The sequence below is a fragment of the Gymnogyps californianus genome, chromosome 8 (assembly GCF_018139145.2).
Source record: "Gymnogyps californianus isolate 813 chromosome 8, ASM1813914v2, whole genome shotgun sequence".
Classification (NCBI taxonomy): Eukaryota; Metazoa; Chordata; class Aves; order Accipitriformes; family Cathartidae; genus Gymnogyps; species Gymnogyps californianus.
In genome coordinates, this window is record NC_059478.1 from 27,058,600 (window position 1) to 27,077,081 (window position 18,482).

The following is an 18,482-nucleotide window of genomic DNA, read 5'->3' on the forward strand; positions in this document are numbered from 1 at the left end:
GGTGTCATAACTTTTCCATCTAAGTCAACAGAGGTACCATAGTCTACAAACGGAGGAACGTTCTGTATGTCTCCATGACACAGGGGTTAATTTGGTTCCTGTGGTCTTGAACAGATTTTGGACAAGCCATAATTCAGCATGGAGATATCGGCTCTAAGCATCATAATAGCAAGATGAAGACGAATTTGTAGATGTTTTTTGCCCTCCAGGTTGTCCATCTGCCTTAATACAACCGGTACAAAGAAGCTCTATAGATTAACAGGATACGACATCTTTATACCCTATAGACAGACCAAGTTCTGTTCTCATTTACTCTGGGAAAAGTTGTAGGCTTGTGTTTATATAAAATGAGGGAGAGAAGAAAATAATTCCAGTGGGATTATTCCAGACTTTAAAAGCAATTTTTTATTAAGAAAAAGGTATCTTAATTTGCGTTAGCTAATGAATTAATCCCAGGGCAGAGGGAAATTGGTAATTTCCAAAGAAGTTAAATAGTTTAGTTAAAGACAACAGGGGAACTTAGAGGGTTATCTTGACTAATGACTTACTAAGTCATATAAAAATAACTGGTATTTTAGGTTGTAGCAGCTAACAAATTAAGAATGCACCTATTTATCTAACGGGCATAGGCCACAGAGAGCAGGATCTGCTTTATTCAGTGTAAGCTATGCTAATGAGATAAAAAAAAGTAAAATAAAGAAGTTCAGCAGAAATGTACTTATTGGACAGTTGCTGTAAAAAGTAATGGTTAAAGAAACAAAGAAGGCATTCATTTGGTGTCAGGTCAGACATTTGCAGAGTTGTCAGTTAGAAAACAAATATAGAAAATATTAATTTATCTGTTTCACCATCGCTACTGATTAATAGGGATGTTATTAACATATACAACAAGAAAAATAAGTTTACCAGTTGAATAAATACATTTTTTCTTTTTCTTTTTTTTTCTTTATATGAACATGTATATTTTACAAAACCCCATAGCACTATGGGAAATAAAGATCCTTCTACAAAAAGAAGATGTAAGTCAGTGTTACAATAAAGCTTTAGAGTTTCAAAATGTATCTGGGCAAAGAGACAAAATCAGCTAGAAGGCACTACTGAGTCACTGAGAAGGTCCAGCTTGTAACTGTTGTTGTCTTAACCTCCAATTCATTCATAAATTATCTCTCTTCTCTATTCCAAGGGATTGCACGTAATACTAATGTGGTCAGGAAGGCTGCAGTAGATTCAGGAGAAAAGAAGCTATGGCCACGCAGAGAGAAGTTATTGATGGCCATAAAGGGCTGGCTGAAGCTGAGCTTGTAGGCTGAGGCTGGGATGGGCGATCTGAGCGCGGTCTGTGATCCAGCCGGTTTGAAATCCAAATGGGAGGTTTGACTGTGATGTAGCCATTGGTTATCCTGATATAGGAAGGCAATGTGGTGGTGCTAAAAGAAAACACAAGAGAAAGAAATTAAACAGGTGAACCCTTTACTCTGTGAGCTGTCATTCTATGTGGTAGTAACAACAATGACAATCACAATTATTATTATTGTTTGCATGCATTAGACATGCAGGGAGAACCCCAGGGGCTGATAAGTGAGATGATCTGCAAACAGCTCTGCTTCAGGATGTCCCTCAGCTTCTGGCTGCTGGTAGAATATAGCCAAAGGAGGGATCACTCTTGATATACCTAACTTATTGCACTCATTTTTTAAAGTATCCATTATTGGCCAGCATCAGAGACTGTGAGAGATGTATCTTTGTGTTGACCCAGGATGATGTCATTCTTATGTTCTTAGGTTCCTTCTTGCCACCAAAGGTCTCAAAATTTGTCATGTCTCAGAGACATGTCTTACTTAGCAGGGACTGGACACTAAGTCCAGGAGGGGCCACAAAACATGTTCTTCCTCTGTTTCACAAGCCATAAAGAATTTCTCAGGATCCTCTTACACAACTGATAACGTTGAGCACAGGAGACCAAGCAGCTTCATTTCTTTTCCTGGCTTTAAGCCGTTTTGGATCAAATCAGAATGCCAAAACCAGACTCAGTGTGAAGTTTCCCTGTCTGTGGATTTGCCTCAATAGCGGTGTGATTGCTTATTGATTGCAGCTTGAGTTAGTACTTTGATTTGAATTTGCAGGTTGGAATTCATCATGACTCCCGTGACACTGAAGGTCAAAAAGGTCCATTTATAATTGATTTGGAAGTTTTAAGCTGTAATCTCCATTTCATAAAATGCTTCCATTGCATCCATTATTGGATGATCCATAATCCACCAGTTGCCACAGAGCAGCACAACCAAGCATGCAAACTGTGCAAGGTGGATTCTGGACTTAAAAACAAGGCATTCTGCTGTGGAGCAAGGAGAAAAAAGACAAGTTCCCCTGAAAACAAGATGTGACACTAATACCTGCAGATTCTCTGTGTTACTTTCTAAATCTTCCGTAAAGGGGATTCGGAGGCACTGAAAATGACTGTGAAATAATTTTTTATGGGGTAAGAAGCTATGCAGTCCTATAAATATTTTGGTACGGTATCTGAAATCCTGACCTTGGAAGAAAAAGGCTGCGTCTTGCATAATATCAGATAAAACGACCAATACCTTGCTCCAGATTCATGCACAGAAATAGAATTTAGTAGCAATGGAGGCTTTTGTCTTTTTCTCTCTAAGCAATACCAAGATAGCTTTTAGCTCAGATGCTTCAAATGTGTTGAGTCAATCACAAACTGTGAGAAGATTAGAGTCCACCCAGAAGAGGGCACTGGTAAACACACACATGGGTCAACATCGAATCCAATAGACAATCACTGCACATTACACTTCACTCCGGGTTTTGGGATAATTAATTTCATTTCTTCCCTCATCCTTTATACTGTCACCACATCTTCTGGGTGGGATAGTTGTTCCATAGCTAGAAGTGATCTTAACTAATGTGCAATGAATTAGACTAAAAAGAAAAGGCAGTCTTGAATTAAAGACATGGGAAATGCTTCATGGGAGCAGATAATCCATCTAACCAGTATTAGGACTTTGACAGTGAGAAGCCATGCTTGTTCCAGAGGAACTAACTGCTGTAAATAGAGAATTCTGAAATCAAGCCTTGCCGGAGAAAGCTCTTATCTAAATTCCCATGGTGAGTGGTTGGTTTATGTCTTGAACTGATGATACAAGACACATAGCTTTAGACCTTCTGCTATAATGCATCAAAACCGCTGCAGTGACTTAATACAAAGAGTTGATCTGGGATAAGCTAATGCCGCTGTTTCAAATTTGTCCAGCTTTTTTGAGCGGTTAATTTAGTGCTGGCAAGAATGATATCAGATTAGGCACTGCGTATCCAAGCTCCTGTAATATACGTAACATCAAGTATGAATGGCCTTCCCACAGCGAATACAAAGCATCATCACTTCTGACAAAACTAGGTACTACATGCTCTGAATAATTCAACAGAAATGCAGTCATGCTCCAACTTCTGATCCAGATCTCATTTATCCTGTTGAGCGATGCTGTGGTCCACAGATCTGGCAACACTGACAGTGGGATCTCAGTTTTGGGGTTTTTCCCCTGTACCGGTTTTCCCTAAGGTAAGTATGGGTAGGTGCTTGTACTCACCTTTCGGTTACTGTTTGTCACTTTACAGAACTACACAATTTAGCCCTAAATTAAATTTTAAACCGCAAGGAGGGTCTGATTTTCATTTTCAATTTAAAAAACGTTGCCAAAATGCCATTCAGACTTGCAGTTTGGGTGTATCCTGCTCCTGACACATTCTATGGCCTTGATCCTCCAGAGAGATTAAAATGTCCCTCGTGCAAACTGTCTTTCTGCACCTCAGGGACGTATTGTGTGAGATGGGAGACACAGGCTGTCCAGGGAACCCATAAAAGAATCACGAGCCCATTCATCAGCCAACTACACCTAAGGGATTCCTAAAGCAGCCTTAAATCAACATTTTACATTTCTGTATGATGTTTACATTTTCTAGTCAACTGCCAGAAGTGTTTTGTTGGCTTTTTGTTGATATTTTTTCTCCCTTGAAAACAGGTATTTTTTTGGGAAAAAAATCCTACAGTTTACTTAAAATCCCAGGGTTTCCTGTCAAAAGACCTGAGAATTTTTGACCACTCTTCTCCTCACTCAGCGATGTCATTTTCTGTTTTCAAGACATTAGATTTCTATAAAGGCTTCCTTGTTAAGATAAATACTGTTAGGTGGGGTTGTTTTTTTTTTAAAAATTCTTAAGTGCTTTACAAGAGAAGAACAGTGCATTTCCATTAACACGTACAAAGCATGCTAATAGCAAGTGAATCACAGTTTATCCATGTAAGACATTTTCTTAAATGCAACTCTACTTCTAGCTGACTGCCAAGGTGGTTTAGGGATATTTAAAGAGAATGATCCCTTTTAGCAAATGCTACAAAACTCCTTGTAAAACCTCTGGTCCAAGTTTGTCTAGGCTGTTTCTATAGTGAATGGGGAGAGAAACCTCTCCAGAAGGCGGTCCACCTCATTCCAGTGCCGGTCTCTGGTGGGTACTTACTCTTGCTCGGGGTCCTTCTCTTCCTATGGGTTACAGAGGGGCCCTAGCCAGCCAGTTTAGATTACAACCTAATCTTGGAGGTGGCCCTGGTGTCAGGAGATGACTTCTCCAAACTCCCTCTGATCATGTTTGCACGTGCACATAGGATCTCACTGACCCTTGGACCTTCCCTAAGGATGAAAGCAGCAGCAGAGTCCCATGAACTCCACTGGAAACCTTCCACTGTCCTCAGGGAGGTTTTGATCATTCCTGAAATGAACATAGAGAATAATAAAAATGAATCACAGATCTGAGGGATAACAATCTAAATTATTATCACGCCTTCTCTTGCTAGTCCAGGACATTCTGTATTTCAGTCTTTTGTGTCTGATAAAAACATCTTTAATAAAACATTCCAGATCATCTGTGGTGAACAGGCAACCACTGGCTCCACTGTTCATACCTCTCTTTTTTGCTTCTGTGTATGGGATTGTTTTAAAAATTTGGAAGACTCCAGGTATCTTTTAGCCAAATGACCTGCAGTATCATATTCATGAGCTTGTACTTTTGATCAGATAATAGGGCAGTTTTTCAAATCAGTGCATTAGTCACACATTGTCTTACCATCATTAGAACGTGTAAAACTTTCCCCAAAAATGGGGCCTCAGGCACAGGCTTTGTGAACAGACCCTACTGAATCCAATTACATGATTCAAGTCCTCTACGCTGAGGGCGTGCCAAAGCACCTTGATGATTTGGGAGCATTTTAAAACTCAAAAAGAAAACAAACACACATGCAACCCTTTGGGGGAATTTCTGTTCCGGTTTAGCTTGCGAGGACTTTGCAAGGAGCTCACAAACTAATTTTTAGCATGACTTGGTTTATCCATATAAGCAGGGCTCATCTGATCACGTGACACCACAGCAAAATGACAGAAGATAGGACCAGAAGGGACTTTCTGGCCCATCTGTCCCAAAGACAGGAACAAAATCTACCCCCCTCCTGACATTTATGTCTAATCCAGTCTCAAAAAAACCCTACAATGATAGCAATTCCAGAGTCTCTGCAGACATCTATTCCAGCATTTCACCTTTCCTGACGTCCAGAATTACTGCCTAATGTTTCACCAAAGCTCCCTTGCTACAGCGCAAGTTCGTGGCTTCTCCCGTCCCCATGGACAAGTTTATTCCTTTCCTCTTCTCAGCAGCCTTTCATGTGTTTTGAAGACTTAACCATGTTTCACCTCAGTCTTCTCTCTTTTAAACAAACAATTCCCTCCGCCTTTCTCTGCAAGTCCTCAGGTGCTTTCCCTCCACCCTTTCTTCTGCTCTCCCCTGGCTCTGTCTAGATGATCAGCGTTTTCTCTGGAGTGAGATGCCCAAAACTGGAAACAGTAGGTCTAGCTGAGATATTGCCAGCCCTATGCTTTGTGCAGTAGGTACCACTGCTTCTTTATTTGCAAAGCAGAAGAAAGTGCATGAAAAATATGCAATCTCCAGGAAGACAGTCTTTTCACTACTTTTTGCCCCCAAAGTCCAAACCGCCTTTATGGTCCCAGTAACTGTTCTGAAGCTCATGGAAAACTGATGGTGCTCTGAGGGGGTAAGGACCGACCAAATTATGGTGATATTTCTATGCATTTTTAATCTGCTGCCATGCCTCAGTCCCAACACGGTTTCTGTTCAGGGCGGAGGAAATGACCCTTTTAAGCATAACTTACAAAGCGTTTGGGGATTTTTCTGGATCAAAGGAGCTATATAAACACATGACAACTATTTTTAATAAATGTAAACCAATGTGGACTCAGACAGCCTTTCTTACAATAGCATCTGATGAAAGAAGCTTATCAAGACAATGTGCCAGCATAGATTGAACCCTGAAAAAATGCATGTTTCAACTGAAAACCTAAAGAGCTAGTAAGCTGAAAGAAAATTTTTGAGTAAATACAATAATGGCTGTTTTGCATTTGTGATTTGATGTTAACCTTATGATGGCTAGGGGTTTTTTTAAGTGATATTAAGCATATGCTTCCTGTTTCTTTTCAAACAAATTTTGCCCTATTTTTTTTCCTTTTCATTTAATGAACAGATGTGAAAGGAGTTGATCACATTATTTTTCTGGTGATCAGAAATAATGTTCTGCTAGTGAAGACAATTATTCTTGGAACTAACCAGACCTATTTATGTCACCAAAATTTATTAATCAAGATTTGAAAAATACATCTGCTTAAAGTGCTGGGACCCACCCGTTGCAGTATGTAAACAAGCTGGCTGGCAAGAAGTCTGACCACACGTTTGAAAGAAGAGAATAGGTGCTCAACCAAGAGGAAAATTGAGTACGTTGGGGGAAAAAAAATCACACTAGAAATAAGTCACAAGGATTTAACTGTGAAAACCACTAGAGTAACCTCTTAAAGGGAATGTGAAGTCCCTGTCTCCTGAAATTTTCATATTATTATTTGATGTGTTTCTGGAAGGGATTCTTTAGATCAGCATAGGCTCTGTTCCCCCCAAGCTTCATCTATTTCTTCATCATTGCCTTCCTTACGGACACTGTTCTTGCAGCCTGAGGGATAAATCCTGCAGGATGCTAAGTCAGACTAGCAGGATGCTAAGCACTGCGAGCACACGAGTGCTTCCAGCAAGGTTAGTATTCACATACCTACCACTCAGCACGTCCTAAAGTCCTTTGCGGGATCAAGGCCAAGAGGCTCATGCTTTCGCAAGGTTCAGTTCATTAAAAAAAAATAATAATCCAACCTGGATCTGATTAGGGAATCCAGTTTTGGTCCAGAGGAGGCCACTACTTACTTGCAGTAGTGTAGGAAACTGCCTTTGCATGTCTGAATGAATAAGCAATATCACACACTGGTTTGTGGCCAACAGAGAAGACAGGGGATGAGCCAAAGAAGAGCCTTATCTCTACTATTTTCCCTTTACTCCAGGGTTATTGGGAACCCAGATCTTTGGCCATTTTCCACACTGCAAGCATCCACCCTCTCCGCCAGCAGCACAGCTGCCGAGTCGCAGGGAGGCAGCTGCAGCCACGCTATCAATAGAGGGGTCAGGCAACAACATCGGGAGCATTTCAACAACCCGTCACCGTCGATCTGAGCTTTCCTTCTGACGAGACTCAAATGGGAACCATCTTTCCACCTGAGAGGAACGTCAAGCTCTGATCCAGCCTTATTTCAATGCTCTGGCTCCTCTAGAGACTGACAGCGAGCAATTCCCCTCCTTGAAGCGGGCAGCCGTGAGCCTCCGACCCCTGTGCAGAGGCAAAGAGCAGTGCATGTCTGCTGATAGAGGTCTATTCCCCCAGCCCTGCACCTTGCTAGGACCATGTCTGCCATGGCTTCTCTCTAGAAGAAAGAAGAGGATATCGAGGGAAAAGAGGGAAAGGGAAGCACAAGTTTCACCAGGCATTGGCTCTGAAAGGACAGAAAGCCGTGAACAAGCATGCCAGGACCCCGAGCCACAGTCACCATGTGCTGAAGCACAGGAAGGGGGGCGGTGGGGAGCAGGACACTGCACACAAGGATGGGATGCTTGGGGGGCGAAGGGAAGTAACGTGAGACACCTTCACCTCCTGAGCGTGCAGGACTGAGGCGGTCAGTAGCACCTGCAGAAGGTGTCATCAAGGAGAATCACGGGCAGTCCTTCAGATGCCCTGGCCTTTAAGAGGATTTAAAGGGTGGGATTAATTGTAGCTATGTCAGATGCAGGCTTGTAGTTGGAGCTATTCAGCTGTGGTCCTGCTACAGTTCGTGGGGAACGAGATGTCTCCAGAGGACAATCCTTTCCCCCCAAAGGCATGTCTCTAAGGTATGCGAAATGAGCTGCTTCTGAAGATCTCTATCTCTGGAATTCAGGTCTCCTGAACCCCAGCCAAGCTCTTGCCCCAGTGAGGGCTCTGATTGGTAAGGATGGGTTCCTAAACTGGGATGGGACTGTAGGGTGGGGAAGAGGAAAGCTGCTGATTCTGCAGCACAAAAAGCAGCAGCTGGTGGAGACGCAGCTCCCCTCCATGGTCCCGTAGCGGCTCCCCTACAACAGGCACGGCAGGGCTGCAGCCTGCTGTCCCCTCTTTGGGGTCTTGGCTCTGAGGTTTGACATGAAGGAGGAGAAGGTGGCTTACTCGGATCAGGGGCTCCAGGGAGGCTATGATGGTGTAAGCAGGAGGAGGATCAACGTTGAAATGCAGCTCAAATGCCTCTGGTGCATTTTTGGTCCCCTCTCTGGATGGGCCATGGGCTGGAAGCCAGGAGATTTGGTTTTTATCCTCGTGTCACCCACTGAGGAACCATCAAAACCTTGTTAAATCACTTTACTTCTATTACTCCCCTGACTCTGATCTGAGTCAAGACCTTGAAGTGTTAGTGTGACACCACCGGCATTAACCCAACGTGAAGCGTTTTGCAGACTTTCACTGTGATTTGCAGGTCCCGATTGCCCAGGCCACCTGCAAAATATCTCCGCGATGACAAATTCAGCCCTGGAGTGACACTGACCTGCAGCGAGGCTGAGCACTACAGGGGCATCCTAAAGCCACAGGTGGGTCACGTTGTTAAGGCAAAGTGTATCATCTGCTGTGGGGCCAGAGGAGGGGACGGGGATGGGATGGGAAGGGACGGGGGCAGTGGGGACTGCTGCATCAGAGACAGGGGAAAGAGGAGGAGAAGAGTTTGCTGTCACAGCAATGCAGCCTGAGGGTCCCCCAAGCATGGGGACACAGTGATGCAAAGGTGGACATGAGGATGCATCTAGCAGGTAGGGAAGGAGCAGGTGAGAAACAACTCCAGCACAGCCCGAGGGCCCTTTTCTGAAGTGAACTTCCAGCGTGTGGGAAAGTTTCCTGCACCTTGTGGTCAGGTTTAGCTTTCCCCCATCCCCAGAGGAGACTGTGTATGGCTTTTTTCAACCTCCCTCCCTGAAGTCCCTCAGGAAAACCCTGCAAATACAAATCCTGCACCCACACATGTGGCAGTGGCAGAATCAGGCCCGCCGCTCCTTTCCAGACAACTGCAGAATGGTGTAAAAACACAGAACGTTGTAAAAATCAATAACCTTTGAAGCACACCCTCTGAGTAATTACCCCATTCCCATCTAATGACTTAAAGATGTTATATTCCTCTCTGATTTGGCAACAACAAAGATTTCAACCTTATTAAAACCAGCCCATCAGGAAACTACATGTCATCCTTTAAAAAAGGAAAAAAAAAAGGAAAAAAAAAAGTGGGGGAAAAAAAAAGAAATGAAATTCTTTAAAATCCCTGTGAACAATAATTCAAGATACTGTAGCTGAAGACCCATGATTTGTTGTAGAGTGTCTGGGTGGTCCTGAGGCAGGAGATGACAACATTAGCTCTTTCCTTTGCCCTTCTAAGAAACGCTTTGATGATTCTCTAATATCCTAAGAATATCCCCCCACGATTCTGTACTGGGACAAGGCAATCACAGAGCTGGGATAATGCATCCCAGTTTTACCCAGGGCCTGGCCCTTGCCAAGAGGGGATAGCTCGGAGCCCTTTGTTTCACCAGTTCTGCACTGACATCTGAGCCAGGATGTGTTCATGGTAGTCTAAATAATGATGTGGGCTCAAAAACATCCACAAACTCACCCCCACCCACTGCACACATCTGGCTGTGTACCTGATTTGTATGTGCAATTAAGGCACTCATCATCATGGCTCAAATAACAAAGTACTTGTTTCACTGGTCCTTGGACAGATAATGATTGCAGTTTTTACAGCCAAAGTAAGCAAGAACATCAAGGGTGCATACACAGATGGGCTTAGTATTGTAAAAATCTTGCCAGTGATGCAATCTGTGAAGATTTTTGGGCAACCTGCTGATAAACAACGTGTAAAGAGTTAATTTGATGGTGCTGCAATCAGGTGGTTTTGAATCAAATCCCAGGCATGCGCAGAATATCTAACTTTTGTCTGTATTTTGCAAGCTGCCTGCTCTCACCAATACAGCTCCACATGCAAAACAATTGGCATTTTTGGGGTGGTCAAAATCATAATCCATGTTTTATGTCTTGGGCTCAACCTTTCAATTAATTAGAACCAGAGTGACTTGGTCTGCCCTCTTCTATGTGCACGCAAGTGTTTGTTTGGCATTGTGTGGGCCCTATGGCTCAAATATTTTTTGCAGATGCACAGAATTAACCATGCATGTTTAGATGTGCTTGGGGAACACATACATTCATAGAGATGTATATATTTGACCCTGTCACTTTCTTGTTAAACATTGTAAAAGATATCAACTTTCCCCTCCAGATTTTAAAATGATTTAGAATAGGCAGTAGTGGGGAAATACCTAAAACATCCTGTCAAATTAAGTATTTTCTCCAAGACTGTTCTCTAAGACACACAATTATTTCAGCTAAGAAGATGCCTGTGCAATGTATTAAGGAACAGAATGAACAACCAAAATATAAACTGGCTTAAATGGATGTCCAACATACTGCATTTTTCCATTTGATTTTAATTTTCTTTTTCCTTCTCCCTGTTCTTTTTCCATCTCCGTGTAACAGTTTTTCTCTCCGCTTAGTCTGTATCACATTTTTCTCTCTAATTCACTGGGCTCACTTTCCTGCTCACTGCTTGTATTTTTCCAGAGTCTCTCTTAGTAAGAATAATTAAGGTTGGGTCAGATCTTTGAACCCGTTATTTGGAGCAGTATTGAATTCAAGCTTGTTCCACTGAACAAAAGCACTGGCTTCTTTTTCTTTCCAACAGACTCACTCTCAAAACAAAAAAAGGTTCATAGGGCATATCTACCAGGCAGAAATGCCAAGGACATTAAATTGCTGCATTGCCCACAAGGTTTGGGTTCCTCCTGCTGCTTGCAAAGCAACTACGGTGATACCAGCCACAGCATAAAATCCTTCTCCCCAAGCACTTCCAAACCCTCTGAAAGCCTGAAGATGCCATCGGTGGCTCATAAAAAGCTGCTTGCTGGCCTGCAGGGCTGGAAAGGCTGCAAAAGCTTTCCCTGCCGGGTGTCATAACCCGGACCCTGAAGCGTCTCTGCAGAACCGAGCTTTTGTGAGCATGGTCCGCAACACGTCTCTCCACGGTACTGCTACGTGAGGCATCCCTGACACCCAGCAGCTCACAGGCAATAGGCTTGGCTCCCTCGCCTTCCAGCGTCGTGGGCTCAGGCCCCAGGTATAATGCTTACTTTGTTCAGTTAAGTTATTCAGGAATTGTAAAGAGGAGATCTGAGTGAAATCAGAATTTGGCCTGGCATTTTCATAATTGCAGGAACCCGGCTTTTATAGCATTAGAACTGTATGAATTTAAATAAATCCTACTTCTCCTTCATCCCAGTGAGTAACTGGACTTGGACCACAGCTGCCCTTTGGGGTCCTGCTGGGTTTTCAGCAGGCAGCACAGCCTGCGCTGCTGGGAGTGTCAGGGAATCAAATTTCCTCCTGTTTCACTCTACAATGGATCTGTCTTCTTAGATAAACCCGCTACCACAGTATAACTGTGGTTAAACCCCTCTTATAAACCAACTGCCCACCACAACAGTAATGTTGTCTTCCTCTCTGTCATACTTTCTTCACTTAATTTCACAGGGCATGAAACTCACTAGTCAGAAGGGGAATAGCTGAACCAGAAATAAATCCCATATCCCTTACCCTTTTCCTTTGGGCTAGCATTGACAGTGTTGTGTGTTTGCATTTCCACTGAATTTTAAAGACATTTCTTTTTCTTTATGGCAACTCACTGGAAGATGAAGGTTTTTTACATTTTATGGATTTTATGTAGCTCTGCTAATTTTGGAGCTTTACCTTGAGGAACAGCAGATTTGCGATCTTTCAGGGCTTAGATACTGCTAGATATGAAGATCACTCAAACATATAATAAGTCCAACTTAGAGTTGCAGTGTTTGAGAAGGTTTGTTCTTGCTTTTAGACGGTAAGTGACCTCTTCAACACATCTGCGTATCCCTGGGGCAGAGAGGCAGACAGCCATTAACACAGCAAGCAGTGTCCTTTCAGAGGTCCCATCTTCAACCCAAACCCAGCTTTTGACAACTCTATTAACTTTTCTCCCTGATGGGTGCAGTGCAAGGAGCAGCCATGGCATGGGTGGGTTTCTGCTGCTTCCATAGCCTGAGCGGTGGGGAAACGTCTTGCTCCTGACCCCAACAGCTCCAAACCTCGTGTGCACAGGGGTCCAACCTCCCTGCAGGGTCAGTGCTGGCTGTACCAGTCTAGGGAGCAGTTCAGTTCGCTCTGAAGAAGATGGAAACAGCCACATTTGACAGCTGAGTAGTACTGTAAGTAAGTCTGAATGTGGAGCTGGCCACCACCCCGCTCGACGGGGATAACACAACACTTGCTGAAGGAAAAACCTCTGTATCAAGAATTGTAATTTAAGGAGCACAGGTGCTTTTCTACCCACTTCTGTGCTTAAGGAATCCAACTCACCCTGGGCATGAGCCCACTCAGCACTTCTTACAGCGTCTGAAACTGCAGTCAGCCTTGCAAGTTTAACACAAACCTCACTCTTCACCCACCCCAAACAGCAGGGTAAAAGTGCTACTGTGTATTGAATTTTCTCTGCCTGTTAAACCAGACAACTTATTTTTCAGCTGAGTGAACGTAAAGAGTTTTGTAGAGCTGTGTTAAAGTGCATTTCAGATTTAGAGGAATTCCCTTCACCTGAGGATACTCAGTGCATTTTCCCTTCTTATCTGTTTGACAGAAGCCAGAAATACGGTTTTATTTTTTTTGTGTGCAACAGACAATATGCCATGAGAAGTGGCTCCAAGGAGCCAATCCTCAGAACATCTGGCTAGTGAAAGCCCTGGATATGGAAAACATAAATGTCAAGGCTCATATTTATAAATTGGAAGAGCCATGACGACATCTGCTAACAAGCTTTCTTCCAGAGCCCATTTGCTGTACATGGTTATTCACAGGCAACAATAAACATGTGCATGGATCACATGCGCGGTCTGCCCTTCCTTTCAGTCGCCGAAGGAACACACGCTCCAGTAACACACAAATGCTCTGTTCTCACAACACAGAAATACAAGTGTTTGCAAACCTCACAGCAAAGCTCTTGCATACCAGACCACAGTGGGATACACTGCTGGAACAGACTAAAAATAGATGAAGAAAAAGCCTTGCATTAACACAGAAGACAGTCAAACTCACTTAGTGTTAACTCTTTCAGGGGAATAAGTGCCCTCCTTTTTTGCCCTGCTCCACAGGAGACACTTTGTACTATAGGTCCAGTTCTGAAACCTTATTTTTATGACTGAGTAGTTGTGGATGGGAATCTCAAGACTTAAATCGAGTCTAACCTATTCAACTGTGGTAGCTTAATATTAACATTAAAACAAGCTGTAGGTAGAATAAACTTGCTTCTACAATTATGCCCACAGGCACCTCTTCTCCAGCCTAATGCCAACTATAAGTGCATTTCTGATGCCTCAGAAATAAAAAATTGATCCAATGCATAAGCATAAACGTTTTGCTAATAAGTTATTATTGTAGGTGTCTAGACCCCAGTTTGCCCCCAACAGGCCCCCAGCACTCCTGGCATCAGCCACCATCACAGAGACTGCTCACGAGGCTGCCAAGTTGTCAAGAGAAAGAAGAGCATCAGCAGAAAGAGCCTGGACTGCTCTACCATGTCCATGAATTTAGCAAAGAATAAATGGAGCCAATGCTGATTGTCTTGTCCAGTCTGCAGTGTTGGCCACACATACATCTGTGTGAAAATGATAGGAAAAGCAAAGAAGATGAAATAACATGGAGGAGATCTACCTCCTGGTTAAAAAATGAAGAAGGATACCTAGCTATGCCTCCTACCTACTGCGGTCTACAGTAATGCCAGATGACAAAGACATGCTAGCTACAAGTGAGACATGCCCGCATCTCTAAGAGTTTCTGCTGAAGGCTGTAGGCTCCAAAAGCCCACACTTTCATTGGCATGGACTGACTGCAAAGTGAAGTGCAGTGTTTGTAGGATCAAAGCCTCCTGCAAGGTGAGCTCAGAGAGGTGGAGGTCAGCGCAGAGGTCTGGGAATGAAGATGGAGATGCTGAAGGGGTCCCTTCCTACTCTTTGCTCCAGGGCTCATCCCAAGTCCACGCAGCCAGAGTTAAAAAGGGCAAGTAAAAAGAGTATTGGAGAAAGAGCAAATTTAAGCAGAAAATGGAGAACCATGGAACTGAAAATTTAACAGGTTGTCCAAAATCAAGAGGAGTCCTGGCACTGGGTGAGGAAATGAGACTGTGCTGGCTGAGAAACAGCGGAACAAGTGGGGATGTGCATCATGGAGGAAGAGATTATCGTAACTCAGCAGTTGCTCCTTCTTGAAATTGAATCCTAAGCAAACGTTTTGTTTGTGCTGCATCAGACAGATCTTACGTGGCTTAACAAAGCTAGCAATGGTAGGGCTATGTTCAGCCCAAGTCAGAAATACACCAAACTGGTGCAGATATAAATATATAATATAGACTATCTTTACTCAACACATCCCAAATGAAAAGTAGAAAACAAGAAAGGAAGAGAAAGCTCTTAATAGGTTCCATAAAACATCTTGCATTGTATTTTCAATCTTAATCAGCACTGAGGAGGAAGGAACAGAAAGTGCTCTTGGATATCCAATGCTGAAAAATACCTCACTGTTCAAAAATCTTGTGTGCTCCAATTTTGTTACTTGCTCGCCTTCAAAAATATGGATTTAATATTCATGATGGATTTAAATTTCACAAAAATACCTAATGTGTTACCAATAAAGAATTTAGTTTCATGAAATAAAATTGAAATCTATATATAAATTATGCCTCTATTTCCAAGAGACTTCCGTGTTCTTTATCTCTAATGATTTTATTTTCAGGTATTTATAGCTTGCATTAAAATAGGGTTTGCATACTGCTCATATTAATTGTTGATACTGGTGGTGAGACACTTAAGCAATAGTGAAAGTAAATATGCAAGGCTTTTGCTTTTTTTTTTAAAGTTTATCTGCATTTGTTTCATCACACAGTGGCAGCACGTTATAGAGAACAACAACAGAACAAAGTAAAACACACAGATCTTTTTGTGTGTCTAGCAGGTGAAAGTGTGGCTGCACATCTTTTCAGCCCCATCTGGAGGATAACAAATTAACTCCTTGACTTTACAAGGGGAAAGAAGTTATCACTCATGGCCAGTTGACAGGGAGGGTCTATTAGCACAGAGAAGCTAGAGTTCTGGACACGAATGTCAGGACTTCCCGTCTGTTACTGCGATGCGCGAGAGAGTTATGTGCTGAGCCCAGGTTTCACAGCTTTAATTAATACGTTCTGTGCACTCTGACCAACCTGATAATCCAAGAAGCCTCAATAAAAACCATCTAGGGAGGGAGGATATGTCATCACTGTATCATATGTTACAGTCAGGAGATTTACCTCTTATTTATACTGTACTGAGTTATACCGTGCTGCTATTTTACTTCCACTGGAGGGCTTGCGTACTTGGGGCTGTGCAAAGGGCATGATGAAAGAATTGCCAACGTCAGTGCTTGTTTAAAGGAGACATCAAGCCATCTGATTATCTTGAAAGTGGATCAAATGGAAACAGTAAGAAACTAAGAAGGGGAAAATGCAGTATCCCCCTCACTTTGCTCTCTGCTCAGGAGGAGCTGAGGATGCCTTCACAGAAGCAAGACTGCATGTTTGAGAGAGGCATGCAATGTGGGGAGAGAGAAGGACCAAATGACGCACTGCTTCACTGCCCAAAATGTCTTCTTCTGGCCACTGTACATCCACCAGAGCTCATAAAAAATTGGGCAAACTAAGAGCAGATTTTAGACCACTTCAAGATATAACGGTTCAGCTTCCACTGAGGAACCAGGAGGGAGCATTTGTCCAGGAGGTGTTTTGAGACCACTCAGTGTGACAGAAGGGTCTTGTACCCAAGCTGTCAAACCATGAGATTTTTCTGATGAGTAGGTATTTGTATGCCATGCCCTGGAGGCTGGGGGCAGTCACTGATAGGGACTGTGATCACGAAAGTTTCCCGAGAAGGAAATCCTGCCCAGAGAACAGCGAAGGAAATGGTAGACAGAAGTGCTGGAGGAAAGCCAAGGGGCCACAAAACACAGTTAAGCCCCAAACAGCAATGAGGTGCGACAGGGGAGGGAAGGTGGGACTCCAACACACCTACACTCCCGCTGTTCCTGGCTGCTGGAGCAGTCCCTTTGGGAGACAGGTTCACTATAACATGTGAGAAAGGTCCTGAAGCTGCATCATCATCCTTGGTTGAACGCAGGGCAAATAAATGCAATGGTGGCAACTGCTTATTAGGCTGCATGAAGACAGGCTGGAGGAGGGAGTGATCCCCCCTCCCCATAAGCATCAGTAGGCATGTACTCTCCAAGCAGTATCCTTACCAGGGAGGCGGATAGAGTAATTTAAACAAACAAGGCCCCAGTGATGGAAATTTCAAGCTCAAAGCTACCATATGGAGGGAAATCATCTGACCACAATTTACCTGTTAGACTTCAAAAGTGTCTAGGTCTCCTCTAAAGAAAAGCAGTCTTTTCTTTAATGAAGTTAAGTACTGTATTTCAGCACCGTGTGTTGTGAAAAGGAAGCAATTTGGATTCATTTACTGAAATTTACCTTTCAGATGCAGTTAAGTGAAATTAAAAGTTTGTCTGAGTTGACAGAGTTCTGTTTTCCATCACTGCATTGTCTTGAAAGAAAGGATAACAGGCTAAGTGCTTAAATTCCATCCAAACTGATAAGGTTCACTCTATACAGGCACGCTTAGTGCAGTTTATTACACATTGTCTCCCTTCATCCATCACTGGTATAACTTTTTTTTTTTTGGCCTAAAATAACTGTTGCTTCCAAAAGAAATTGATATTTGTGATGTTACTGCATTCATCTGGGATTGAATAGTCAACACTGGGCTATCAGAGAAATGCCATTTCCAATTACAGGGGGAATTCATTTCCTTTCCCACTAATGGCAGGTTTTGCAGGGCTGAACTTACATCTGGGACAAGAATTTCTTTCTTTCTCTTCTGATGACAATTCTTTCCCTTTAATTTCTTTCCTGTGCAAGTGAAGCAGCTGCGTGTCCTCAGTGTCTTTCCAAACACCATCTTCACCCAGATCTCTTCCTTGGCAGTGGGAATGAACCTCTGAATTTGCCCATTACATCCTCTCTAATTCTTTCTTCCCACCACTGTATTTCTCTCTTTCACATCCTCCAGCTGCCATCGCTCCTTCCCAACCTCACACCTCCTGAAACACCCTCCCAGTTACTAACTCCCCTCCCTCCCTTTTCCCAGGAGCTTTCCTCCCGCCCTGCCTTAGGGCCTCAGGAGCTATAACGCTCCCCCCAAGCTGGGAGAGGTTCTCTGTTCTCTTGGGCTGGTTTTGTTTGTAGCCTTAAACCGTTTGCCTGCTAGAACAAAGGTGCGATCCTGATCTGGCCTTCATTGACTACTCTGAAATGTCACAGACATTTCTCTATGCTTTCAATTAACTGAGCAGCTCATCATGAAAAGCCAGTGAATGATATGTAATTAATTATTTATATTACAAGGGGAAGCTTAGCTAACACAGTGTCAACAGGAACAATAACACACTCTGTATGCCAATCTGCAGCCTTCCAGCCCAACGGTTTTGCATCCCCTCCCTGCTGCCCCAGCTGGCTTTTGGCTACGGGAGCTAGCTAGGGTTTAAGTTTTGTCGAAGTTCAAATTCCTCCCAAAGACAGACTTCAGATCTGCACATTTCTGCAAAATCAAGTAAAGAAAAAATCCCGCTACTTGAAATCTCCATTTAATTTTGATCCTTGACGAACAATTTCAAACACAAACTGCAGCCAGGCAGGACTTTTTCATTTTGTTTAGATTTTGGGGGAAGGAGGCAGAAGGGAGAGGAAACCACACATTTGATCAGCATTTTTTATTTTTTAATAGCCTTCAGTGTAGCCGATTACCCAGGA

At 43.1% G+C, this 18,482-nt stretch overlaps 1 protein-coding gene across 1 annotated transcript in view; it reads right to left on the reverse strand.

The window, feature by feature from the left end:
• Positions 1 to 456: 456 nt before the first annotated feature.
• Positions 457 to 18,482, reverse strand: part of TRABD2B (TraB domain containing 2B) — a 297,481-nt gene continuing 279,455 nt past the window's right edge. Inside the window, exon 7 of the mRNA XM_050900913.1 lies at positions 457 to 1,427. Within this exon, the coding sequence (XP_050756870.1) occupies positions 1,208 to 1,427 (220 nt within the window). The 3' untranslated portion in view covers positions 457 to 1,207. The remainder of the gene's footprint in view (positions 1,428 to 18,482) is intronic.